This window comes from Trichosurus vulpecula, chromosome 5 (genome assembly GCF_011100635.1).
Source record: "Trichosurus vulpecula isolate mTriVul1 chromosome 5, mTriVul1.pri, whole genome shotgun sequence".
Classification (NCBI taxonomy): Eukaryota; Metazoa; Chordata; class Mammalia; order Diprotodontia; family Phalangeridae; genus Trichosurus; species Trichosurus vulpecula.
This window is the reverse complement of record NC_050577.1, coordinates 204,715,614-204,742,885: the sequence shown is the minus strand read 5'-3', so window position 1 is coordinate 204,742,885 and position 27,272 is coordinate 204,715,614. Positions and strand designations below refer to the sequence as shown.

The window sequence follows — 27,272 nt, the reverse complement described above, 5'->3', positions numbered from 1 at the left end:
AATAGCAAAACTGCAACTTGTCCCTGGGTCTGTTTCTGTCTGAACTCTATTAAACAACATGAGAAGAATGATTTTTCAATAATAACAACCCTCCCCCAAAATTAAACAGCTCCTTTATCTCATGGAATTATTCTCCAATGATAATCAAAATATCATTGAGACTGGATACGTGTAAAATTCTTAATGTACTCCCAAACAAGGTGGAACTGAAAGCTTTGAACTAGAATCTTGAGTTCACATTTAACTTACAAATACCTTAGTTTCTTCTAGATAAAACACATCAAGAAACAAAGATATCTGGGAGGACAGAACTGAATATGTTAAGAGACTTACTGGTACCTTGAAATCAAAGCTTAATTGGTAGAATGTGTACAAAGCAATACTAGTCTACAGAACTGTAAGATGTAACCAATTTGGAAATGCAACATTTTTAGATATATATCGTTTATTTTATTTTTAGTTTACAACACTCAGTTCCACAGGTGTTTGAGTTCTAAATTTTCTCCCTCCCTCTCTCTCCCCCTTCACCCCCACTAAGAGGGCATGCAATCAGATTTAGGTTCTACATATACCCTCACATTAAACTTATTTTCCCAATAGTCAAGTTGTAAAGAAGAATTATAACCAATGAAATGAATCATGAGAAAGATAAAACAAAACCTAAGATAAAATAAAATAACAAAAGAGGGTGCAAATAGTATGCTTCAGTCTGCATTCAGACCCCATAACTCTTTCTCTATATGTGGATAGTCTTCTCCATCACGAGTCTTTTGGAGCTGTCTTAGTACCTTGCATTGTTGAGAAGAGCCAAATCTATCAAAGTTAGTCAACACAGAAGCAACATTTTCTAGAAACCATAGGATCCATTACTATAAGGTAGCTATGGAAAGATTAATGCTTCCTTATCGAAATAGAGGGATTTATAACATTTATATTTATATTTATATAAATTTAAGATTTATAAACATTTTTAGAGCATGTAATTATCAGGTCAACAAACTACAGAAATAATTTTGGAGCAAGCAGATATTACTCCACTGAGTAACAGTAAAGGTTGATACTAGGTACCCACCATTGGATTTGTCTGACGTCACCAAAGCAGTTTACCTCTGGATCCTACAAGGGCAGTATTAGTCAACATGTACAATAATAACAAATAGGTTCTTAGCTGACTTATTCTCTCCCAACAAATTTAGTGTCCAAGCTGTTCTATTCATCTCTGGTCAGCTGAAACCAGCTGATCTTTGTCTTTGACCACTGTCCAAATACAGAGGTAAGTCAGCCCACAGACAACTTCAAACAGCTAGCCAGTGAAATACCTCTGAACCAGGACCTTGCCTCACACTCCCACCTGTTTTCCAGAAAGGGATGAAAAGAAACTAGCTTGCAACAGCTGTGAAAGAATAACTAATTTATATCAATATGAAAAAGTGACTTTTAAAGTTGCCCACAGCCGCTCACTCTAGATAAGAATAATTCTGCACCTGAACCTGCTTACTTAGCTCATCAGTTGACACCAAATTTGACCAAAGGAGACTAATTGGTTGTTCGATAGAATACAACGTAATAGAAGTGTAACAGAATGAGTGCTAGTTTTGTTTTCAAGAAAACTTAGTTTAAATCATTCTATGATATACAGAATATAATTATATTCTATAACATAGATCTTCTTTTTTCTTTTTTCTCCTTAGGGAAGCTATATCTTTTCCTACTTAGGCCGCCAGAGCCATTCTTATTGTTTCAGTTTAAAACTTCCTCTGCAGTCATTTCAACTTCAACTTCAGTTGGTATTCAGTTTGAAATCAGCCCAAGGACATTCTCCAAACTCATGTTCTAGGCAAAAAGTACTCTGTTCAACTGAGCTTCTTAATTCTTTTGCTATCATCCAAACTCCCAATTTCTTCACAACTTCGTCTGTTAATGATAAAATCATGGTTCCCAACTTCCTATCTGGAAATCTCAATCCTTCCTCTTCTCATTCCCAAGCTTTCTTCTCTGGGCCATTATTTTTTAATCTTCACCTTCTCCCAATTGACACCTCTACAACTTAATTTTAGTTTGATTCCTGGGTCCCAACCAGACTAAAGGTATCTATAAATTCACAATAATTTTGAGGAGGAAAGAATTTTGTTGTTCAAGTGTCAACGTGAACACATGATGAAGTACATTGTTGGGATGGAGAAGTTCACTAAAACATAGCTCCTCTCAAAGCTAGAACTCACAGCATCATCCTTTGGACAACGATAAAAAGATGCTGAAAGGGACTTGGGGGCCCTACTGGAAGGGGAAGAATACCATCAAATGGAATGCATTAAAAAAGATACAGATTCATCTCTGACACCAAGACACCCTTACTGAGTGAGTCCCATGAAGATTCTCCACTGAGCCTCTAAAGTTGCTGGACACCTGTCCTTTGACAGAAAGAAGAAGCAAAAGAAGAAAAATCCATCCTAAACAAAGTCATGAAGGCCATCCATACGGCTGCCAAGAGAAGCCACCAGCCTTCCTCTTCATCCATGTGTGTTAACTTTTAGCTTCAGTCATCCCTTAAATCAGAGATATCAAACTCAACATTTGGCCAGCTGACTCCCAAGTAAGTGCTGCCAAACCAGGTAAAAAAATGTAATTGAGTACTATCTGACAAAATAAATAAAAATACAATACAATATAGAGAATGTTAATCTGTGGATATCTAGGTCAGTATACTGCCACAGGGATTCCCTTTTCTACTTGAGTTTAACACTACTGCCCTAAATGATGTACCATTTGACACTGAGGCTCATGAAAATATCCCTTCCCATTCAGAGAGTCTGGACAAGCTGTATGTGTTACTTCCAGGGAGAGGAGAATGAATGGCACATTTGTTGCCATCCCTCTCTTTGTAGAAGCAGTTGCCTATGAAGAGGTGTGCTGAAATTACCTCTGGACTTGTGCCTTCATTGGCAAAGTGAAGCAAAGTCCTAGGAAAATCATCCATTCAGCGTAGGTAGCTAATGTGGCTAATTTAAAGCCTCAAAAGTCTTTGTCCTCAATGCAATATTAATAAAAGCTAAAATGTCCAAATTATACAACAAGTTATTTCAGCTCTCTGTTTTTCTACAATATTCAAAGTAGTTGTTTCTGGAATATTCATTCCTAATCTGTTTTCTGCACTTTCAAACAATGCTAATGAAGCTTATGCCATCTTCCCACAATAAGATAAGTGAGCCTTTGCTAAAAATCCTCCTCCAATGTATACTCGTGGTGTGGATTCTCAAAGTATATGCCCAGCAGGACACATGTCCTGATAAGTCCTACTGAGCCAGAAAAGCATTGAATGTAGGCCTGGCGCCATATTGTATTCTCACAACTGAAAAACCAGCCTAGGTAAGTTCTGAGAGGTTCATCACTGAAAGACTGGCCACATTTTTTGGCCAACAATTCAAGAAATCACCTTCTAAAACATGGAATGGGTAATATTTACATCAATGAAAGCAGCATTGATAAAATACTTTAGGTCCATAAGTACAGTAGGACAGAGGACAGAGGTGCTATTGAATGAACTAACACAGCCATATACAGACAGGTATTTCAGGAATGCTGTTCAATGATGATGATAATGGCTTAAGGTATTTTTTTCATTGCTTAATTATTTGGCACTTTATGTAGTTCAGGATTAAAATGAGAGGCAATGGGCCATAATCGATAGAGAGCCAGCATTTGTGCCAGGAACTCCTGGGTTCAAGTTGTACCTGTAACACATACTGGCTATATGACCCCATGATTAAACAAGTCTTTTAACCTCTCACTGCCCCCTAGACAGCTATGCTGCAAAGCAGGAGTTTATCTGCATTGGTAGAGGGAGTTTCATCACTGAAGTTCTCAGGTATAACCCAATATAATATCATATATTGTATATAGTGTATATAGTGCATATATTGTGTGTATGTATGCATAATATATATATATATATATAGTAAATATGTAGCGTATATATGTGGAGAGAGAGAGAGAAAGAGAGAGAGAGAGAAACAATCTGTGTAGAGAACTGAAACAAAAACTCATTCTACCAATTCAGGCCACAATTTATTCATAATTTAAAGTCTTAGAAAGTTGTCTGGGATGCTGCGAAGTTAAGAGATGTGCCCAGAGTCAAGCAGTCTGTATGTGTCAGAAGCAAGACTTAAAATCCCATCTTCTTGACTCCTTCTATCTACTACTCCAAATTGCCTTTACTTAAATATTTAGTCGCTGGCATTTTGCAAAATAACTTACAATTCTTTTTTAATCAGTTGGTCCATTCTTCCCTTCCCCCACTCCCTCCAAAGACTGACACTGCCTTGCTGCAACCTTGGTGGGGAGAGGGGGGAGGGGATACAAGATCTATAAGCCAAGAAAATTAGTGTGGTTATTGTGGTGATTACATTGTGATTAAGTCTCCAGGTGTTTCCAAGCAGTCAATCAGCTTCTTATTACAAGTTGAAAAACAAAATGTCTTCTGAATACTAGCCTTGAGAGTCCAGGCAAAGAACTCCCACTGGCTGACCTGGACAAGCAGCTGCCACATCAGGCAGGAACAGTTACTGTAAAAGGAAGAAGCTGTTCTAAGTGTTTGCTCTTTTTTTAAAATGAGTAGTGAAGATCTCTTCAGTCATGTGGCCACAGCCATTAAGAAAGCCTTAGAAAGGGAAAGGGATGGGGAAAAAATATATCAGAATTTGGGAAATGTAGCAGAAAATTAAGAGCAAAAGTTAGTCACTTTCTAAACCTAGCTCTCCTGGGGTTTCTGCCATTATAAAGCAGGTGACTGAGCTAAACTCACAAACAGAATTCAGCTGTGAAGACTACCTGGTGATTGTCTTAGGTTTTTCCCTAATCAAATTAGGGAAATGTCTTTTTGTCCTTGAGATGAAAGACTTTGTGGCTCCAAAGATTAGAGCACCTAGACAGCAACTTTCAGGTCATCAAATGCCCTAATCGACTTTATAGTGATTTGGCCTTATTACAACTAGCTCCAATTAGAAGGAAATCTATATAGGACTCAAACAAGTTCAGCTAAGTACCAGAAGGATCTCCTAATTCTCCCCTAGAAACTACCTATGCTCCAGCATTGAAAGAATGAAGTAAGAATAAGTCTATCTATCAAACATCAAGATGAACCTCTTCATCACCTAAGTGAGGAAAGGAAGTCATTGCCTGGGAAACCTGAACTAATGCAGGGAGTCTAGTTTTCAAGCAGACTGGTCAGCTAGATAGGGCATGCATTTTTCTGTGGATGACAGCCCACTGCTACGTCCTACCTCTAGCCTTCCTCCTTCTGTACAGCCCCAAGAGGCACCTGGTGTAGAGAAAGGAAAGCTGCAGTCTGGTTCTACTCCCACCTCTGATACATACTAGCTGCACAACCACTGGCAAGCTATTTCATCTCAAAGCCCCAGGCCCGTTTGGAAGATATATGGCAGAGCCATATTGGTAGGAGGACTAGAAGTTCCCTATACCAATGAAAAAACCAGAAATTCCATTTAGCAGTGAAATAACAGATCTAACTAAAAACAAGCCCCCAAACCTGAAAAAATCTACTTCCCCTCAGCAGAGTGTATAAGCTCTTTAATGAAAGGGGCTATTTTTCATCTTGTCTTCATATTCCCATTGCCTAAAATGTATTGGCCACTTAACAAAGGCTTATTGAACTTAATTGAATCATCCTTTTGGATACTTGCACAGAAAGGAGAGTGCTGCTGCTTAGCATGAAACATTGTAGACAAGCACGTCTGGAGGGGAAGCCTTCAGACTTCCCTGGGATGCCTTCTGTTTTACAAAGTTGCACACCTGAGCTCTAGGCCACCATCTACTAGAAGCAGCAAAAGTCAAAGTAGCCCCATTAGACTATTGAAAAGTCCCCCAATCACTGCATTGTGAGTCTCCTGAGCTCAATGCATCAGTGACTCTTACAAAGAATGACACCCAAGAGAGGTCAACCAAACAGGCAAACAGCGAAAGAAGGCTGAAGTCATCTGTGAGGCTCTGAGACATGGCTCCAGGGGTTACTAATGCACTACTGGGTTTTGGAAAGAGCTAAATCTGCAGGGTATGCTCCCCAGTTTAACATCATAACCTAAGATGGTTAAAAAAAAGTTGGAGGGTTCTTCATAAGAAGCACTCCCTACTTTCTATTACTCTGGGTCTCAGAAGTGTATTAAGCATTGGGATGATTCATTTAAAAGCTTCTGCTTGTGTTCTCTCTGTTGCTCTACATATTTAAATATATTATTAAATAAGCATATGGTCTATACTTGCTTATGTATTGTATGCCATATATACTTATTTATTACATGGATATTTATTATCTATATTATCTTGATGTGGTTATGTATGTATCTATTATAAATAATTTTATTTATATTCTGGATCATTGTATGGTATTATGATACTCAGTGATTTCTTTTCCCTGGTGTTCATACAATTCCCAGAGCATAAAAGGATAATACAGTTCTTTAACCTGGAAAAAGTAATAGTGTGGCCACCATGGTTTTCTGGTCATTTGTTAGATGTTATTGTGCATTATTATGATTACTGTAAGATGCTAATTTTTCAACAAAATGCTGCTCTAATATTGAATCACTCCATCACATGGATTTGACGCTTGGTTCTCAAATGCTATGCCAGGGTAGCCTAAGCTCTGGAAAATTTTACCAATCTGGAAAGGCAAGTGAAGTCAAGTCAACAAGCATTTATTAAGCACTTGCTATGTGCCGAGCACTGGGGACACAAAAAAAAAGCAAATAATCCCTGCTTTCAAAAGCTCATTGTCTAATGGGAGAGACAGCATGCAAGCAACCATGTACAAACAAGATACATACTGGGTAAAATAGAGAGAATCAACAGAGGCAACGGCAACCACATCAAAGCTAATCAGAAAGGCTTCTTGGAGCTGCTGAGATTTTAGCTCAGACTTGAAGAAAACCAGGAAATCCAGGAGACAAAGATGAGGAAGGAGAGGGAGTTCCAGACATGGGAGACAGCCAGTGACAAATGCACAGGGAACAGACACAAGAAGATGGCCAATGTCACTGGATCATAGAGTATATGGAGGAGGGAAGAGTGTAAGAGATTCAAATAGTGGGAAGAGGCCAGGTTATGAAGAGCTTTAAAAGCCAAAGAGAGGATTTTATATTTGATCTTAGAGGTAATAAGGAAACATTATAGCTTCACACAGTTAGACCTGCACTTCAGGAAAATCAGTTGATTGTAGGATAAACTGGAGTAGGCAGGAAGACCAACCAGAAGGCTATTGCAATAGCTCAGGAATGAAGATATCAGAGTGGTGATAGTGTCAGAGGCAAGAAAGAGGCATATATGAGAGATGTTATTACAGTAGAATCAACAGGCTTTGGCAACAGATTGGATGGGAGGTAGGCATGGTAAGGAGTGAAGAGTTGAGAATGACATCAAGATTTCAAGTCTGAGTGTCTAGGAAAATGGTGGTGCCTTTGACAGTAATAAGAGAGTTAGAAAGAGGGGAGGACTCGGGGAAAGATAATTAGATCAGTTTTGGACATGTTGAGTTTAAGATATCTATGGGTTATCCAGTTCAAGATGTCCAATAAGCAGTCAGGAATGAGAGATGTTGAAATGTTGAAAGAGGTAAATAGATCTGAGATCTGGATAAGTAGATCTGAGAATCACTGGCATAGAGATGATAATCAAATCCATGGGAGCTGATGAGATAACCAAATGACATGGTATAGAGGGAGAAGAGAAGAAACAAGACATAGCACTGGGGGACACCCACAGTTATTGGGCAGAACCTGAATGAAGAGCCAGCCAAAGAGACAGAAGAGTGGTCAGAGAGACAGGAGGGAGCAGTGTCATAAAAACCTAGAAAGAAGAGAACATCAAGTAAAAGAGGCTCATCAAGAGTGTTCCAGATTGAACAGTAGAATTAGCAATTAAGAGATTGTTGGTAACTTTAAAGAGAGCAGTATCAGTTAAATGGTAAGGTCGGAAGACTAGAGAGTGAAGCAGAAAGTGAGAGGAAAGGAAAGGAAGATAGCCTTCTTGAGAATTTTAGCAACAAAAGGGAAGAGAGATAAAAGATAATAGTTAGCAGAGATGGATAAAGAGAGGGTTTTGAGGATGGGGAAGACATGGACATATTTATAGGTGGGGGGAAGCAGTCAGTAGACAGGAAGAGATTGAAAACTAGTGAGAGGGTAGGGATTATAGAAAGAGCAATCTGCTAGAGAAGAAGGAATGTGAATGTAGAGGGATTAACCTTGGAAAGGAGAAGGGTAGGGCATGATGATAAATGTTTAACAACCTGTTCTTTGGGGGAAAAATCATGCACAACACACTTTTAAATTTAATCTGCATTGTTAATATTTTTCCATCACAATCAAGAAAACAATAAATCAAGTCCTGATTTATTGCATTTATCAATTGCTCAGATATAAATGCTCACAATGAAAGTTTAACAATCAGCTCTTGAGCACGGGTTAAAGCTGGCTTCAGCATAACACTAGAGAAGGATCATTTCATTTAAGACAAGGGTGAAGGAAATAGTTGCAGAAGTCACCTGATTTATGCAAGCTGAGGTCAAAAGGGAAGAAGAGGAAAGTCTTGGTGAATGGCCTCAATTTTTTCAGTAGGATGCAAGGCAAGAGTCTCAGCTGACAGGGTAGGGAGGGGGAGAGCAAAGCAAGAAGTGATGAGAGCTGAAAATGTTTGCCACTATAGTGAATAAGATAGTGAATCAGGCCACAGTGAAATTGTGTAACATAAATTTGTAGTGGACCCAGGAAACATGGTTTCAAGATTTTTTTCTAGCTTTCTCAAAAGCACAGGAGTAGGACTGAAGAAGGAAGAAGGTGGGATTAATCCAATTGGGGCTGAGGGTGGGAAAAGATAGTCAACAGGAAACAATAGGAAAGGACTCAGGGCATCGTAGAATTGAACTGGTTCACCAAAGGGTCAAGAGGGGAAAGGGAGGAGGCTATAGCAGAGGTGATGGCCTGGGAATGAACTGAAGGGTGGAAAGATTGGAGATTAGGGATTGCAAGGCAGAGGGAGAGGTGGAATGAGAACAGAGTGTGATCAAAGAAGGGGATTTCAGAGTGGAACATTTGGGTGATGGCAAATCAAGGGAAGGGCCATCTGTATACGTAGCTAAGGTTGGGTAAGAGGAAAAGTAGGTCATGGAAATGAATAAATTGTGAGGCTGGGAGGTTAGAGTGTTTGAGGAAGTATCACTATGTATGTTAAGTTTCCTAATAGAAAGGCAAGAAGAAAGAGAGGCATGGGCTAGGGACTGAATTTGTTGAGGAAACAATGAAACTGTCCTTGAGGCCAGTAGAAAACAGCTATCAGAATCTTGATTGGGTGCTTAATATGGATTGGGTGAACCTCAAAAGATGTGAAGTAACTGAGTAATGGCGGCAGAAGGGAATCTTGGAAATGAAAATGGGGTGCTAATATTCCAGGTCTCTCACCTTGACCAATGAGTTGGAAGGATGAATGAAAGTGTAACCAGGTGCTGGAAAGGGTGGCCAGAGAAGCTTTGTCAACAGAAAGGAACCAGGTCTCAGTGAGTGCAAGAAGATACAAGAAGTGAGAAAGGAAAAGGTTTCAGATGGAAATAAATTTGTTACTTACAGAGTAGGCATTATATAGAGCACAGTGAAAGGAGTGAGTAGCTTTAGAATGAGGGATTGACCAGAAAGGAGTGGTCAGTAGGGTATGGAAAGTGAAGCTCAAACAATAACAGCCAGGGGTTCTGAATCATTGGGATAGAGTGGTAGTTTATTAGAAAGCTTATCGTTATCCCTAGGGCTTCTGCCACATGGTAGAATTCTCCTAGGGCATCACGCAGCAATGTGTAGCTGGAAAGCAGAGATGGGGTAGGTAGAAGTACCCATGGTGGGGAGAAGCTCAGGTAAAACAGCTGTAGGAAAGGGTACTATTGTATGAGACGGATGCTGGCAGAAGACCCGATGGAATAGCTAGCCTAGGAAGACTAAGAACCAGGAACATAACAAGAACATTATTTCACAAGATCTATTTAGCTTGTATTGCAGCACTGATAATAAATATTCGCAAAAAGACCACCACGAAAATAATTACAGCTTATGAATTAACATCAGTTGCTGATGATGAAGAAAAATCCTACAAAGAACTCAATACCACCCACCAAATTAAATCAGCATGCACCCTGAAATTCAGTTATTTCAATATAGGTGGGAATATGTATAGATTATGAGAAATATGTGGTTTGGAAAAAAAAGAAATGAGGGAGGCCAAAAGACTTGTGAACTACAGAGAAGTCTCATTCCTTTATATAATGGGCACTTTAAGAAAATTGGTAGGTGCAGGCTAAGGATAGCACCAATAATGCCGCCTCCCCCCCCCCACGCACACACATTGAAACATATAGGAAAAGACTTTTTATTTATGTGGACATTATTCCTGAATTACAGTAAGTTAGTAGAGTCAAGGAAAAGAAATAATAATAAGAAAAAATATCATATACAATTGGAATAACTAAATCCTGAACTATTTAAGCAAGTAATCAGCAATGAAAATGGGAACTGGATATCAGTATTGACATCAACATTGATTACAGTAATTTTATTCATAAATTTAACTATTGTCATTCTATTGGCACAAGATCAAAAGAGCCTATAAAGTGCCTTGGTCAGCAAACATTTGACTTACTTTCAAAAAGTGATAGAAGTTTAGCATATAAACTCACTTGTAAAATCTCCTGCAGGAATCTATACAATCATGAACATTGAGAAGCAGTGGAGAGTAAAACTTGTTTAAAAAAAATAACTTGGCAAGAGCTCCAATTAAGCAAAGTCATCCCAAGGGCATTTAAAGACAAAAAAATGGAAGAAGGACAACAAACAGGTGGAAAATGGAAAAGTTCTATAAAGATTACTATAATAAACTGTTTTTATCATCAAAGACAGAGGAATCACCACACTTGGTAATCTTAACAACACATTTTCAGATGTTCTTTTGGGGGAAGTAGAAATCGCACTTAAAAAGAATAAATACAGGAAAAGCAGCCAAATTGAACTAAGTGTATATCCATGTCACAACTGTGAAAAAACAAAGGTCAGTAATGCAAGATATTTGCAGGAGAAGATACTAATTACATGTAAAAAATCTTGGACCTTATTAATATTCCCCCACCAAAAGTGACCAAAAAACCCAAAACACTACTATTCTATATGCCTATTCTTCCAGCTATACAAAATCTTCATGCAAGCCACATATAAACAAATCAAGAGCATCCTCAATATTAGTAGGGAACAGATAGGCTTTCATAAACGAAATTCATCAATAGATAATATTGACTAAAAGGTAAAAATATATATGAGATCCCATTGTGCTTTTCTGTCAATAATGAAAAAGCTTTGATTTAATAAAACAAAATACCATCTTAAAGGCTCTATTCAACAGGGCATCTCCCAACCATATGTCAAAATCATTTAAGATTCCTTGAAAGATAGAGCCACAGAAATAATCTTTTCAGTAATCCTCTAATCAAAACATCAGAAGAGATACAAAACTGTGAAGTCTACTTTTGCCAAACATGTTCACCATTGTGATAAAGAGATCCAGAACAAAGTATAAGGCTTTCATTGTGTATGATGAGATTCTCCAGATGTTCCTGTTTGTGAAAACTATTGTGCTGGTTGAATCAAGACCTGGCACACACCTGTAACTACTCAAAAATGTTTGAATTGACCATCCACACAAAAAAGATGAAGTGGATGAAGAATGCCTATTTCTCAACTACCACATACATTTGGATGGAAAGATACATCCTTGTCCAACCAGATATAAATCTGTGACAGAACACAGAGATGGAGAAGCTGAATTTAGAGATAAAGAGAATAGTGAGTGGAATTGCATTTGAGAAATTCCAAAGGTCCTTTAATGACCCCAAACTTTTCCTGAAAATTAAGACCCATCTTTTTAATACTAACATTCTGTTTATTTGCTACATGGTGATAAGGCTCAGAATAAGTCTCTGAAGAATTAAAAATGAGTATTATGCATAGGGTAATGAAAAGGTGGTTTGAGTAGGCTGTACCATATAACCAACGGAAAATTTTGAAGAATGGGAATAAAAGGTATCATCAAGGAAATATATGATAGAAAGAAGATGAGTTAGTCTTGTGATGAGACTGAGAGGGGATAGATGGCCAGAAAGAGTGTTCACTAAAGAAAGACTTCTGGGACATCAACCCCTAAGATGAACTTAGAGGAGAACATGGACAGAAATGGAACTGGACAGGCAGACGTGGATGGATGGAGATCTGTATCACTGGAGGGAACTTCAAAATTGATGAAATCATGAATCCATTTGAGTATTGTGCCTTTTTCATAGGATTACTAGCATACTGCATCATTGAATAGGTAAAAAAAAGTAATAGTGTATCTTCTACACTTGGAAAACACATTTCCCCCCTCTGGTGGAAAAGGGATATTCAGGAGTTGTATTCATTAAATGATTGACTATTAAGAAACTCATTTGCTAGCTGAAGCCTGAAGTGGAAAATCCATTGTGAAAGAAAAGAAGTTGCCTTGGAATTAGGGCAGAGAATGCATCAGAAATGAAAAGAGGTCTATATATGACAACCTAAACCTGTAATCTAGTCCTAGGAACCATTTTCTTACAGACACTTTAATATTATATTTTCCATCCCAACTCAACACAACCACCCTTACCCACACCCTTGAGACAGTATCTGAAGAGAAAGAACCAGGGCACTCACCTTTCCTATATCTAAACCCAAGAAAAACAGAACCCATACCCTTTTCTCATCAAATATTTTTGTTTTCCCAGTCTTTGACTAATATTATTATTGATTTGAAGGAACTTATTTGACTCTGATTCTCCCTTGAGTTGTTCTCTGACCCTAACCCCCAAATCTTCCTTTGGTTATTCAAGTTCTGATCCTTAAGTCATAGCACCCCCTTCCTTGTAAATATGCCCCTGCTTCTAAGGTATTCTTTAATCTCACTGACAGCCTTCCTCACCTCACCTCACCTCACCTCTACTCACCTCACCTCTACTCCAAGAAAAAAATAAATACACATTAAAAACTTAGGTGAAACCAGCAGACTAAGGAAGAGAAAAAAGAAGTATATTCTTCATGTCCATGGGTAAGGGGACAAGAGAAATAAAGCACTTTCACCTGATAATCTACACCCAGGAATGGATAAAAAAAAATGTTCCCATGAATTATATAATCACTGCAGCTTCAGGGAGAAAACTGGAATTCAGGTTGCCATAGTGTTGGCATATTGTTGGAAAGACAGAGCTCTTTCCCTCACACACACTATCTCTCCATCTTTCTCATAAATGGCTTCAGTGCCAAAGCTCCTACCTGCCACCCTTCGCGAGAGGGGTAAAGAAGGAACAGCCAAGGGCAAAGAAGAGGATATTGTGAGTTTATCATGGACTATGAGAATATCTTAAAGTCTTAGGTTTCTCTTTATTAGTGGCATAATGGTGCATAATTATTACTATAATATTATTACTACTATTGGTAGTATAATGATAAGGTCCAGACCCATGTTCAAGACTGTCTGCTCCAATGTAGTGGGCCGAGAGATGGGTCAAGCATTGTTTCTTGGAAATTGTGTGAATTGGAAAGGAACCTTTTTGATTCTTCAAAACTATAACCTTTTATTTTTCCTTCTCTCCTCCCCTTCCTAACAGCCCACCCTATCATTTCAAAGGAAGGAGCTTGGGGGCAAGTGTGGGAAGTGTTATAGAGTACTGACCCTATTCCCATCCAGAGAAATATTGTTATCCCTGTGAATTCAGGAACTCATCCAAGGTCCCATATTCTACAAAAAGTTCTTTGCCTGACAGAATATAATTACTCTGACAGTAAAAAGAAAGAATTGGACCTTGATATCTGAAAAGATCGAAGGATGAAAGGAAAAGGGCAAAGAGACATTCTGACTCAGGAAGGGTAAAAGCACCATCCCAAAAAGGGAAAGAGTGTTGGGTAGGGGAGCAAAGCTAAAAACAGAAACAGTCCTTTCAATCATCCAGTTCTAAAGAGAAGAATCACATCTGTGTGCTCCCAGAGTGACAAAGACTAAGGAAAATAGATGTATATAGGAAAAAAGTGAGAGGGACAGATTTAGGGAAGCATAGAGAAAGCAGTATAGGAAAAACAGAGGCAAACACAGGGGGAAGAGAGAGAAGACTGAACGTTTGTAAGGCAACATCAGGTAAAAACCATCCCTGTTTACAAACCATCCCAAGGATTACACTAAGTAATGTTGAAAAATAATAACTTGTTGACTTGGAAGTGGGGGGATGGGAAAGAGAAAGTTTCCAAGTGGAGAGTTAATTTGATTGCTTTTCAAAATCACAGGGGGAGCTGGTGAGACTTGATGTCAGCAGGATGGGTAAGCTCAGAAAACACTGGGCATACTATGTTTCCCCATGAGGAAACCATACTCCTTTTAAAAAAAATTTTTTTAACAAAACAAAACAAAAAAACCCACATTATCCTCTAACCTTTAAATGCTAACATATTAAAGGAGTGTAGTATGTATGTGGGTGGGGACAGGCTGGATATAGCATTCATGTAGCAATTACAGCGTAACAATTAGGATAATAGGTGTACATATATCGGTGAATTCTCTATATAAATGTGAGTAGATACATGTGAGGATTAATGTATAGGGGTGTGTGAGAGTGTGGAGGGGAAAGAAAAAAGAGAGGGAGAGGGAGGAGAAGGGGAGAGACGGAGATAGAGGGAAAAGGAGAGAGAGACAGGGAGGGGGAGAGGGAGAGGGAGGGAGAGGGAGAAAGGGAGGGGGAGGGAGGAAGAGAGAGAGAGAGAGAGAGAGAGAGAGAGAGAGAGAGAGAGAGAGAGAGAGAGAGAGAGAGAGAGAGACAGAGAGACTGGGTGTACTGTACACACATCTGCATTCTACCCACCAACTCAGAGCGCGCCAGCGATAGAAAACAGCAGGAGGGGTACTAGTACTCGACATAGACGCCTCAGCAAGCCGGCGGGAGCCCCGGGGCGGGGGAAATCCGGGCTGAGTGTGTCTCTCGGGTTATCTGCGCGACCGGCAGTACCTCGAGGCCAGGGACACCAGTTCAAGGCAGGCTTGGTAATCAAAGCATCCTCTCCCAGCTCCCAAAACTGGGGGACTGTGCGGCCTCCTTGCACCCCCTCCCCCACTGCCAGATTTTCCAACAGTTCAGTTCAGAAAGGGAGAAAGGAGAGAGGAGAGAGACTTGGGTTAACTAACCCCCACCCCCCCACCCCCGCTCCTCCCGCCTCCTGCCGCCTGGCATTTCATACGAAGCACATGCTCTCGGGAAGACTGGAAAGGGAGGGGGGGGACTCGGAAATTTTCCTATCCGTCACCCAACTGCCCCTGATCACCGCTGCTATGGACACAGAAACCGAAGGGAAGGTTGACTGAGGAGAGAAGGGAGGAAGGGCGCAGAGTCCAGCTTCGTCTCCAAACCTGCACCCCGCGGCTCCTCTCAAAACCAGCCTCCAGGGAAACTCCTGAGGGAGGGAAGAGGGCAAATGGGGGGCAGCGGGGAGAGGGGAGGATCCGAGGGATCGAGAGGCGAGGGGAGGGGGTGTAGGAGGAGAGAGGAGAAAAGGGGTGGAGAAGGAATATCGAGCTTTAAGCCCCCGGCGAGGGAGGAAAGGCAGGGTCCAGCCTTACCTTGATGATTTTCTTCCGGAATGTACATCCTCTTGTTTTCATTGACCATCTACCAAAACGCGAAAAAAAGAAACCAAAAATAGGATGGATTGGGGGGGAAAACCTCCACAAAACGGCTCTGGTTTAATCCCTCTTCGGAGATCGAGGTCGTCTTTCGTGCAAAATCCAAGGAAGCCGTGGAGCTGCAGTATTTCCCCCTTCCGATGATTACCTGATTCCCATTATTGCAACAAATGCCAAAAACTGATTCTCTCCACTACTGCCTCCTTTAGTGAAATTGTAATGCATCCTCGGTACATCCGGGCCCCATCCAAGAATTTAGCACAGCACCTCTGGCCGCTACACCATTTGAAAAAATAGAGAGGAAGAGAGATCAAGAAGAGGTGGAAAGGGGTAGGGGGAGGGAGAGGGAAAGGGAGGGAGGGGAAAGAAATTGTGCCCCCTCCCCCCAAAAATAGGTGGGGGGAGGAGGATACTCCAAGGCCAGTAAAGGGTTAAAATGTCTCTCTCCTCCTCTTTTTTTCCGTCCTCTCCCAACCCCCTTCCTTTTTTTCCTCTTAAAAAGATCCACCAACTCCTAATATCGAGGAGGGCAGGAAGAGACTATAAGCGGCGGGTGCTGATGCTGCCGCCTCCGCCACCGCTTCGAGGCATGCTGAGAGTGGTCTACTGGCAAGGAGCTGTTTCTGCAGAGGCAGAGAGAGGGAGACACCGGGAGAGAGCGCCTCACTCCCTCCCAGCTCCTCGCCTCTCCCTCCCCTCCGCTTGCCGGGCGCTGTGGAGGCAGGCAGACGCGCTGAACGCTTCCAGATGTGGCAGCTGTGGCTGCGGTGGCGGCGGCGGCGGCGGTGGTGGCGGCAGCGCGCAGAGAGCCGGGCGCACAGCGACGAAGCCGGCGGCTGACTTGAGCCCAAAGTTAAGCACACGCTCTCCTCCCTCCTCTGCGCCTGCTGAAAAGCTCTTTCTACAGACATGACGTCAAGGAAAGAGAGCTGAGGCCGGCTGTCCAGGGACAGAGAGGTGGTGGGTGATGGAGCTAGGGGAGTTCGAGGGGTAACTAATGGACATAGGAAGAAAGAAAGACCTGAGAAGTGGGGGGGCGGGGGTAGTGTGGCGTTTGGAGGGAGAACGTTGGGGCGGCGAGGGTGGAGAAGAGGACTGGGGGAGCTGAGATAACCTTCCCACCGTGTTTGTTAACCAGCTGCAATCACAACTGATTGCCCCCCCACTTTACACACCATCACCACCACCATTTCCACAGACACACCCCCCTCAATCCCCGGCAACACACGTACTCACACATACCGCCCTCTTTATTGTCATTATTGCGGGCTATTGCCTGCAGTTCCAACCACTCCGGAAATACCTCTGTGATCAGAATTTCAAGAAGGGAAATACAATTTAATGAATTGCTGGAGTCTCTTAGATAATGGCATTAACAAAACGGCAAAGTGAATTGTGATTATATATGGTCAATTGCAATCAAAGCCCATGTTGACTGAGACGTGAGAATGGACATGATGGACCGAGGTGTACGGTGAAAAGAGACACCACCCGGCGGAGTCTTCTAGGCAAGGTAGTGGTGCCCCGATGTCTGAATGGATTAATAGAGCCAAGTTTTCTATGTCCTTGGTGGGAACAGACACACGTTCTCCTGGGGTATCCTTATCCACTCTTAATTATCCCTGTCATTCATCCTGCTATTCAGAAGCTGCTTTGAGAAGAGATAACACTTTGCATCATCTCCAAATGCACAAAGCGCAAGTTTTAGAATGCCCAGGTTCTGTGGAACGCTTGATACAGACCCATGGGGACAAGGGCTCCCTCTGCAGTAAGCTTTGGTAGTCTTTAGTAGGGTCTAGAGATTCTGTGAGAATCGTATTTCTACATGGCAACGATCCTAGCTACACATGTAGTGTGATTTCATGGGTGTTAGATCTAGTACCCTTAAAAGACCTCCCTCTACCTAATAACTAATACCTGAAATTCAGTCTTTATAACTTCATACCTTTGGCTTAAGGATTTAACTTGCCTTTAAAATGCAAATATTGTTGCAGAGGAAAAATACATTTAAGCAGAATCAGTGGCATGTTAATGTGAATAGTTTTATTATAGAGGCACCTTGGTCTGGATAAACAGTGCTGGACTTGGAATGAAGAAAACCTGGGTTCAAATATTTTCTTGACACTTTCTAGCTGTGTGACCATGTACATGTCCCTTGCCTCTTCAGTGGCAATATTCTCAGCACCAATCAATCAATAAGCATTTATTAATCTCTAGGCACTGTTCTGAGTTCTGAGGATTCAAAGACCAAAGTCAAACCGTCTTTGCATTCAAGGCAGACAACATGTACTTATTCAGGTACCGTAGGAATGCCCACAAAACATAGAGAAATGAAATACCATTTAATCTTGAAGGGGAAGAATGACAATGTTGGGTTTGTCAAAAGAGATCTACCTTCAAATGCCAGCTCTGACACTTACTACCTCTATGACTATGAACAAATCTTTTAAATTTTCAGAGCCTGTTTCCTCATCTGTAAAATGGGACAATGCTACTTGAAGTGCCTGCCTCACAGAACCGTTGAGAGGATCAGATGTGACAATGTATATAAAAAGCACTTTGTAAATCTGGGGGCTATATCTGCACTTTTCTAATTAATCTAGCAAGTATATATTTGCCTTCATTCTCCTTCAGTTTCATTATTCAATTCTATTTTCAGCTTTGAAATGTGTTTTCTTCCCCTCTCTGGTGGAAACACCACTGGATAAATATCACCATGGAGGCAACATGGTAAAGAAAATCAACCTGGAATATGGACAACCTGGGTTCTAATTCTGCTTGGGTCACATTCTAGCTGTGTGGCAATGGACACAACATATAACCTCCCAGTGGTAAATTCTACACCTCACCAATGAAACCATAGGTCTGGAATAAAAACAAAAACCAATCACCTATTATTTCCACTCCAAACTCTCAAGTATTTGCACTGATAGAGAGGGGTAAAATGCCTAAAAATTTTATATGGATACATATATATATGATTTGTATATATGTGTGTACATACATATATTTACACATATAGATGCACATACATATATAGGTATGTATGTGCATGTATATATGTGTGTGCATGTGTGTGTGTGTGTGTGTGTGTTCCTAGCACTAAGTACAGTGCCTGGCACATAGCATTTAATAATTGCTTGTTGATTTGATATAAACACAGATATATTTATATGCATTACATATGTATTTAGCTTGATATCTATTATCAGCTTGTTCTGTGTAACGCATGCCTAATTACTATTTAAGATAATATTTAAATTTATTTGGATGTTCTTAGCAGACATTGGAGAAAATGTGGCATTGTGGATAGAGTCCTGGAAGACCTGAGTTCAAATATTAACTCTGATACTTCCTAGCTAATCTCTTAACCTCCCTGAGACTCGCTTATATAGTGGGGATAATAATAACACTTGTAAGAAACTTCCTCATAAGATTTCTCTGAAGCTTAAATGAGATAAAGCAGATAAAGTGTTGTGCAAACTTTAAAAAAAACTACATAAATGTCAGTTGTTATCTTAAAATGTGCTGCAGATAATCCACAAAGTAGGGGATTCTTATCCTCAGTTTTCATCTGAACTCTTCTAAAGAAAGGCATTTTTAGAGCTTGGTTTGCAACAGATTGAGTTTGAAGTGGGACATCCAAAAGATGTCCTATAACCAGCTAAAGATGTGAATCTAGCACTCAGAATGGATTTAAGTTTTTGGAAATTACATGAATAGAGGGGATAGATTGAATCTGTGGCAACAAAATATTACACCTAAATAAGTAATGTGATTTTATAAATTTTCCAAGGAAATATTGCCTTCTTGCTCCTTAAGTTGCCTTTTTTCTGTTTTCTTTCCCGCTCTGAAATATGTCCTCTCTTCCTCTCAAGAAAAAAAAAGTTATTTTCTAAATACATAATTCAGTTATGCAAAGGATGACCATATCCCAACTCATGACTTTGAATCACAGTTAAGTGTCATTTCTTCCTAGGTAAAAATGAGCTTAGTATAAGAGAGTTCATTCTGATTTTTCTCCATTGTTTAGGTTTTTCTTTCCCTTTTATTGTATGATTCACCCCGGAAACCATTTCTTTTCATAACCACAAAAATTCACTTTGGAAATATTTAAAAACACCATTCCCATTGGACTGTTCACAGCTATTTCTTTGGCCAAACTTCACAATTTCCCAAATGCAATCCAGCCTACTCACTTCTTCCTTTATCATTCTGAACCAAGCCCATTGAGACTCAATAATTCTTCAGTGTTTGTCCTAGATATATGTACTAATGGTCCATCCAACTACCGCAGTTTAGATAATAGGCATTCTTAATCCACTTATTCCCATTCACCCATCCCATGTGTGGATTATTAGGCTGAATTATTTTTGGTGGTTACGAAAGTCATTTAGGAGGTGCTGTAACATCCCAGACTTGATGAAGCAACATATCATTAACAAATTGAAACATCTGAAGGATGTCATCATTTCTAGGGAAACATCCCTCCTTCCATCTGGATTCTGTCCTTTTATGTCTTTGAAGAGCATATATCTCCTTGTTGGTGTGGCAGACATCTTTGAAGAGCACAAGTCTTTTTTTATATCTTGCTTGAAATTAACAATTAGAATTATTGAAATTGTCTCTAATGTTACATATATTAAAAATCTTATATGATTTTAATATGTGAATGGGAGACACCTTGTGGGGTAAGAGGCTTTAAAGCTCTACTGTACCTGAGAAATGCCTCATAAATGTTATCAATACCTGTGTACCTCATAAAGGTTTTGTAGCTGTGGGGAAGTAGGCATATAGATCAGTAGTTATAAATGCTCTCTTAATAGTATTTTCTATAACAATACAACCTGTGTGGCTTTTTTCAAAACAAAGTTTATCTTATCCTCTTTCAGATATCTTGAAAATTAGTGCCCTCAAAATTATACTGTCTCCAGTATCACCCTCCCTTGCATATGTTTAGTATGGCATAGCTTTTCTTCCCATCTTTACTGCCATTTTACCTTCCTCATTCAGCACATCAGAGACTGTGAAATTAGAGTACAAATATTGTGGCTCTACTGTCATTGATGAAGAAAGGAGTCTGTAATAAGAGTGTTGACAGGCCTTTCCTATTTTTGTCTGTTATTATCTTTCTAGTCCCATCTTTAAATGGTCTTGAAATGGCCTGACAATGAAATCCAACCTCATTCCAACCCGTTTTCTTCTTTTGCCATTCTCCTCCATAATGTGTTTCAAATGAATTTATATCCTACACTAATATTACCCTTGGCTACCATGTCTCTTTATTTGGCAAATACTGTCTGATGTGGATTTTGGCCTCTTTTGGCTGCCAAATTGTGGAAATGGATAATAGAATAGGTATTGACATGGACTATTATCATTTCTTATGGAAATGTAATTACTGTATCTCTTCTGTTATCCATTTCTCATTTTAGAAACATTAGTTCTTTAAATAGGTCAGATTGCAGCTGTCTCATCTTTATCCTTTCTTCAAATTTGGTGTTGATTTTAATCATTTTTCTAACTAGTTGATGGTCTCACTATATGCAGACCAATAATTCTGGTATGACACCCACATCAGTAACCAGTTGTTTCCTTTGTTTAAGATGCTGTCAGTTTCAAGACAGGATGTTTGGGAGAGACTGAAACCAATGACCAGAAAGGGGAAATCTTACCTGATAGGGGGTGGAAGCTACCACTGAACATTTCTATGGGAAAAGAGATGTGTGCCTACAACGGGATAAAGGGACCTAATGGCGGGTTTAATCAGGGGGAGTTTTCACACCGAGAAGCTGCATACTCTCAGTTTCATGGTCACAGTTACTTACTAGCTGTGTGATCCTGGGCAAGTCACTTAACCCTGTTTGTCTCAGTTTCCTCATCTGTAAAATGAACTGGAGAAGAAAATGGCAAACTACTTCAGTATCTTTGGTAAGAAAACTCCATTTGGCATCATGAAGAACCAGTCATGATTGAAACAACGGAACAACAAGGACAAGTAGCATCAAAGTCAGGATGGATGGTTTTTGGAAAGGCAACTGATCATGAAGAGGGCAGCAGAGAAGGATGGGTAGCATGAAACATTATTTCGAAAACAAGGTAATTCCAACTGTGTGGTAATACTTCCATTTGGCATTGATTCCTTCAGAAATTTATATTGCAGAGAGTGAGACCACAGAGAAAAGGGAGGATAAAGCAAGATTTATAAAGGCAATTAACAGAAAAACTGGATAGAAGCTTGTACTTCAAAACTGGTACTTCAGGAATTTTAATTCCATGAAATACAGAAAAAGGAAGAATCAAGTAAGAGTATAATCCATCAGCTAGAAAATAATATTGAGAACAGATTGGAAGGGAATGGAAATAATGAGAAGGACAAGGCAAAGGAAAATGTATTTGAAAATTGAACTTTTACTAAAGAAAGTCACTTAAAAATCAGAGATTGGAGAAGAGTAGAGAAAGAAGGGGAATATATAATTAAAATAAAGGGAAGAAATCAATTAACAAATCAAGGAAATGCAAAGAACATGGTAACTTTAAATACATACAGAAAAACAATTCAATAAAATGAAAAAGAATGCCCCAAAATGGATAAGAAAACAATACTCAACAATGCACCTAGAAAAGTAAAGGCATAGAGAATTAAAATAAAAAGCTAGAACAACATTTACTAATCCAAAAAAAGCAAGAATTTAAATCATGCTTTCATACGAAGCAAAAATAAACATGTATAGTATCAATAAAAACATCTAGGAAAACTATCTTATATTTAAAAGAAACACAGATCAAGAAATCAATATCAAATTCATAAAGGAAAGATTAAATGAACTGCAAAAAGGACTAGGTCCTAACACAATTATTATAGGTTACTTTAATGTTCCTCATTCAGAGCTGGATAAGGCTAACAGAAGGAGAGAGGAAAGGAACATATGGAACTGAATAAACAACTGGATAATTCAGAGATAAAAGATGTATTTTATTAATGGGAAAAGTAAAGGCTATATGTATCTCTCAGCCCTATGATTTACTCTACCAAAAATGGCCAGGTACTGGCATACATAGAAATTCCAAAGAAATGTTTTCTGACTATAAAATAACTCAATAAAAATATAATTAACACAAGGAACGCAAACAAAAGACGATAACCTTAATGAAAAGTTAATGACATCATGAATAATGAGTGAGTCAAAGAGTAAATCTCAAAACCATTATTAATGATGGAAGGTAGATAATAATGAGCCAATCACCAGTTATTTATTAAGTACTTACTATGTGCCAGGAATTCTGCTAATAGAAGGTACAAAGAATGGCAAATACATGGTTCCTGCCCTCAAACGCCTCACAATCTATCAAAAGTGATAACAAGAAAACAGCTATGTACATATAAGATATATACACTGTAAATGAGAGGTAATCTCAAAAAGAAGGCATAAGCAGAGAGGTAAAGATGTCTTAACAGAAGGTGAGATTTTAGCTAAGTCTTGAAATTAAGCCAGGAGATAGAGGTGAAGAGGGAGAACACTTCAAGCACAGGGTACAACTAGTGAAAAGGAATAGAGTTAGTAGATGGAGGATTGTGTGAAAGGAACAAGGACGGTGTTTTTAGATATGGGAAGAGAGTAAAGTGAAATGCAAATCAAAACAACATTGAGGTTTCATCTTACAGATAGCAAGGTATGAAAATAGTCATTGCTGGAGTATGGAAAGACAAGCATACTAATAAGTATTTGGAGTATGTAGAAATTGCTCCAAACATTCTGGAAACCAGTTTGGAATTATACAATTATGCAAGAAAGTGGTAGAAGTTTCTATATCCTTTGACCCGTATAGAGCCAACTGCTAGGCATCTGCTCTCAAGAAATAAAAAAATAGAAGGAAAGGTCCCATGTACACTGAAAGATTTCTGGAAGCACTTTTTGAAATATCAAAGAACTGAAAACAAAGTAGATGCCCATTCATGGGAGAATGGCTAAACAAATTATGGTTCATGAATGCAATGGAATATTACTATGTTATAAGAAATGATAAATATGAAAAATTTTGAGAAGTATAGGAAAAAATATGAACTGAAGCAAAGAAAAGTAAGGAGAACCAAGAAAACAGCAAATATAATGATTACAGCAATACAAAAACAAAGAACAACAGCAAAATAAGACTGAACACTATATATATATATATATATATATATATATATATATATATACACACACATATATATATGTATATATATAATTAAAATGGTCAAACTTGGCCCCAAAAAAGCACCTCCAAACTGTCTCTAAAGAAGTGAGAGACTATCTTCTATGGGTCAGACTTGGGTGATATGTTGGTAAATTTTGCTAAACTGCTTTTTCTCCTCTCTCTCTTTTTTTGTTTTTGTTGTTTACCTTCCTGGGGGCAGGAGGTAAGAATAAAAATAGAGATGATGAAACTTGAAGTATTCATGACATATGTTTATTGCTTTTTTAAAAAAATTCATTACAAACTTGACAGTCATCAATAAATGTAAAGACCACTGAAACACTGAATCTAGCATACATAGCTTGTTTGGGTTTTTTTTGTTGTTGTTTGTTTGTTTTCTTAGTATACATCAGCTTTAACATAACAGTAACAACACTGTCCCATCTTGTATCTGCACCCTTATCTTTCTTTCTTCTTCACCCTATCCCATCCAGCTGTACCTCTTTGGACTTCTGCATCATGCTTCGGTACCAAATACTTTCCCTGCCCTTTCTTCCTTGCAAACTACCGCGCGCGCGCACGCACACACACTCACACACACACACACACACACACACACACACACACTTTTTCAGTTTTCTTTTATATATTGTCTTCTCCCATTAGATTGTAAGCTCTTTGAAGGAAGGGACTGTCTTTCTCTTTTCCTGATTGTATCCTCAATGCTTAGCACCGTGCTTGACATATAACAGGTGCTCGATAAACATTTACTGACTGACTTCCATGTAATTTTTTTGCAATTTCTTTGATACTTCTATTGTCTCTTTAATTTCTTAAACCTAAATCATATTTTCCTGGATATTTTCCTAAGTTGTCCTCTATGTCCACCTCTGTATTTTTAAGTTATTAAAAACCAAATATATTGATTTAATTTGGAGGACCTTAGGTACTTAATAAAAATTTTCTATTTCCTCATTCTCTGCAACAAATTTTGACACATAAACTGCAACTATCTTCTTGGTGATCTTCCTTATATGTAATCTAAATCTTCCTGCTTATCTGGAATTAATTAAAAGGAATATCTCAGATAAGATGATTTCCTGTAGGCTCTATCAACCAAAGGAACTGGATAACATAATTTTTATTTATTACATCATATTTCTATAACACTTTAAGGTTTGCAAAGCACTGTCCTTGCACACTGATAAGTAATAGTACAAATATTATTATATATATTTTCAAATGGGGAAACAGGCTTGGAGAGGTAGAGTGGTTTATTTAGTCCTCTTCCCACTATATCACATTGACTCTTATAAAATATAAGAATTCTCAGTTTGGGATCATATCAATTAGCAAACTGTCATTAATTCTCTAACAAATGCTCAGTTCCTACTATGTGTAGGGAACTGAGTATGAAGAATAAAATCTGATCTCTGCCCAGATAGAATTTATGGTTGAACATAGAGGAAGACATCAATCAAACAATCATCAATCAGAAGGGTTTATAATAGTCCAGGCACTGTGCTAAGTTCTTGGGATACAAGGAAAGATAAAAACAATTCCTGCCCTCAAGGATCTTACATCCTAATGGGGGGAATCTTATGTAAATATAATATAGATATTAGAAATAAAAATTAGGAACAAAAAAAGGCCTCTTGAAGAACATAAGTAATTTTAAGGCAAGCTATCATGTGCAATTTCAATGACAGAAGTACAAAATGGTCTGTGAGTTCAAAAGAGATGGAGATTATTTCTGACTGGGAAGATGAGGGAAACTTCATTTGTCTGATCTTGAGGATGGGTAGAAATTGAACATTAGGTCTAGGGACATGAAGGGGAAGGTAATTCCAGAAGGAAGAACAGTGTAAATAAGTAAGAGCACAAATGTGGAAGAGCCACAGTGTTTTCAGGGCATGACAATTTGTCCAGTACGACCAAAGCATAAGATGCACAGGAAGGAAATGAGTTCTTCTATGGTAAAAGATAGAAAAACATTTAGCATCCAAGGATGAGAGAAGAATCATTGTAACTTAATATCTAATCCTTCCCTCCTTAAATTAGGTTTTGTACTACCTCAAATTTATTTGCATGCCAATCTGGAAAAGAGCTTGAGAATTTCTACCACAATCACGTAACTATCTACAGCAACATTCTGCAATTTAGTCCCAGAAACAGGAAATAAAAAGAAAAAAAAATTTACTCTTATCCTGATGGCACTGAGCTGGCTTTTACTAGGCTTTACCTGGGTATCATGGCTCCTGGCTTCTAGCTATTACTAAAGAGCTGTCAGACATCTGCCTTTATCAATGAGATGTCACTTTACTTTAAAAAGTGGAAGCCAAGAGCAGGAAATATGGTGAATCCCAGAAAAGGATCACTTCAGTGATTACATCCCCTTTAGAGATACTCAGTATTGTTCAGAGAACGGACACCTAGCAGAAACAGCATGCCCAGTAGCAACCATGTAACCAATGAAGCAAGAGGCCCACAGAGAACACTGCACATAGTGGGCAGAGGAGGGTTGAATCTTCTCTTCATTTGTCAATTTATTTGCTATGTTGTTTAATTAAACATATTTTATTCGAATTAACATGTCCTCTGGTTGGTTGGTAAAAACAAACATCAGGGGGAGGTGGTGAGTTGGTACACATCATTCTTAAAACATGTGCTAGCTTCTTGTGGACCTACATGTGACAAGGGGCTACATGTAGCCCCACAGGATACACATTAGCTATTTTCATTGACATATCACACTGTCAACACATATTGAGTTTGCAATTCCCACAAAACCCCAGAACTTTTTTCAGACAAATTTTTGTCTAGCCATGCCTTCCCTACCTTATATTTGTGAAATTTGATTTCTTTAACCCAAAGGTCAGATTTTACATTTATATTCAGTTTTATTTTGTTAGATGTGATCCAATGCCCTAGCCTGTCAAGAAGATCTTTTTGGATTTTGACTCTCATCCAACATGTAAGTTCACCTAGCTTTCTGTTATCTGCAAATTTCATAAATATACCTTCTTTGTGCTGGTCATGGAAAAATTATTAAATAGCACATAGATCTCTGGGACACTCCACAAAAGACCTTCTTAGATGACATAAAGCAACTTATAAGTAGGGTTTGTGTTTGTTTTAGGCTATTCAATTGGCTTAGAATGAGAGTAGGAAAGAGAGAGATGGGGAGAGAGAGAGAGAGAGAGAGAGAGAGAGAGAGAGAGAGAGAGAGAGAGAGCGCTCTAGTAGATGTCTGGATGTTGATGACTAAAGTCCCTTTTTACCACTATACCATGTCTCTTTGCCAGGCTACTGATCTGTTT

General features: G+C 39.0%; 1 protein-coding gene across 4 annotated transcripts in view; it reads right to left on the bottom strand.

The window, feature by feature from the left end:
- Window positions 1-27,272, bottom strand: part of CACNA1C (calcium voltage-gated channel subunit alpha1 C) — a 1,048,429-nt gene that overhangs the window by 858,188 nt on the left and 162,969 nt on the right. The window contains exon 1 of one of the 4 annotated variants that reach the window (XM_036758695.1): window positions 15,709-15,759. The exons of the other annotated variants lie outside the window; for them this stretch is intronic. Within the exon in view, the coding sequence (XP_036614590.1) occupies window positions 15,709-15,757 (49 nt within the window). The 5' untranslated portion in view covers window positions 15,758-15,759. Of the gene's footprint in view, window positions 1-15,708; window positions 15,760-27,272 lie in introns of those variants that run through there. 4 annotated transcript variants of the gene reach the window in all.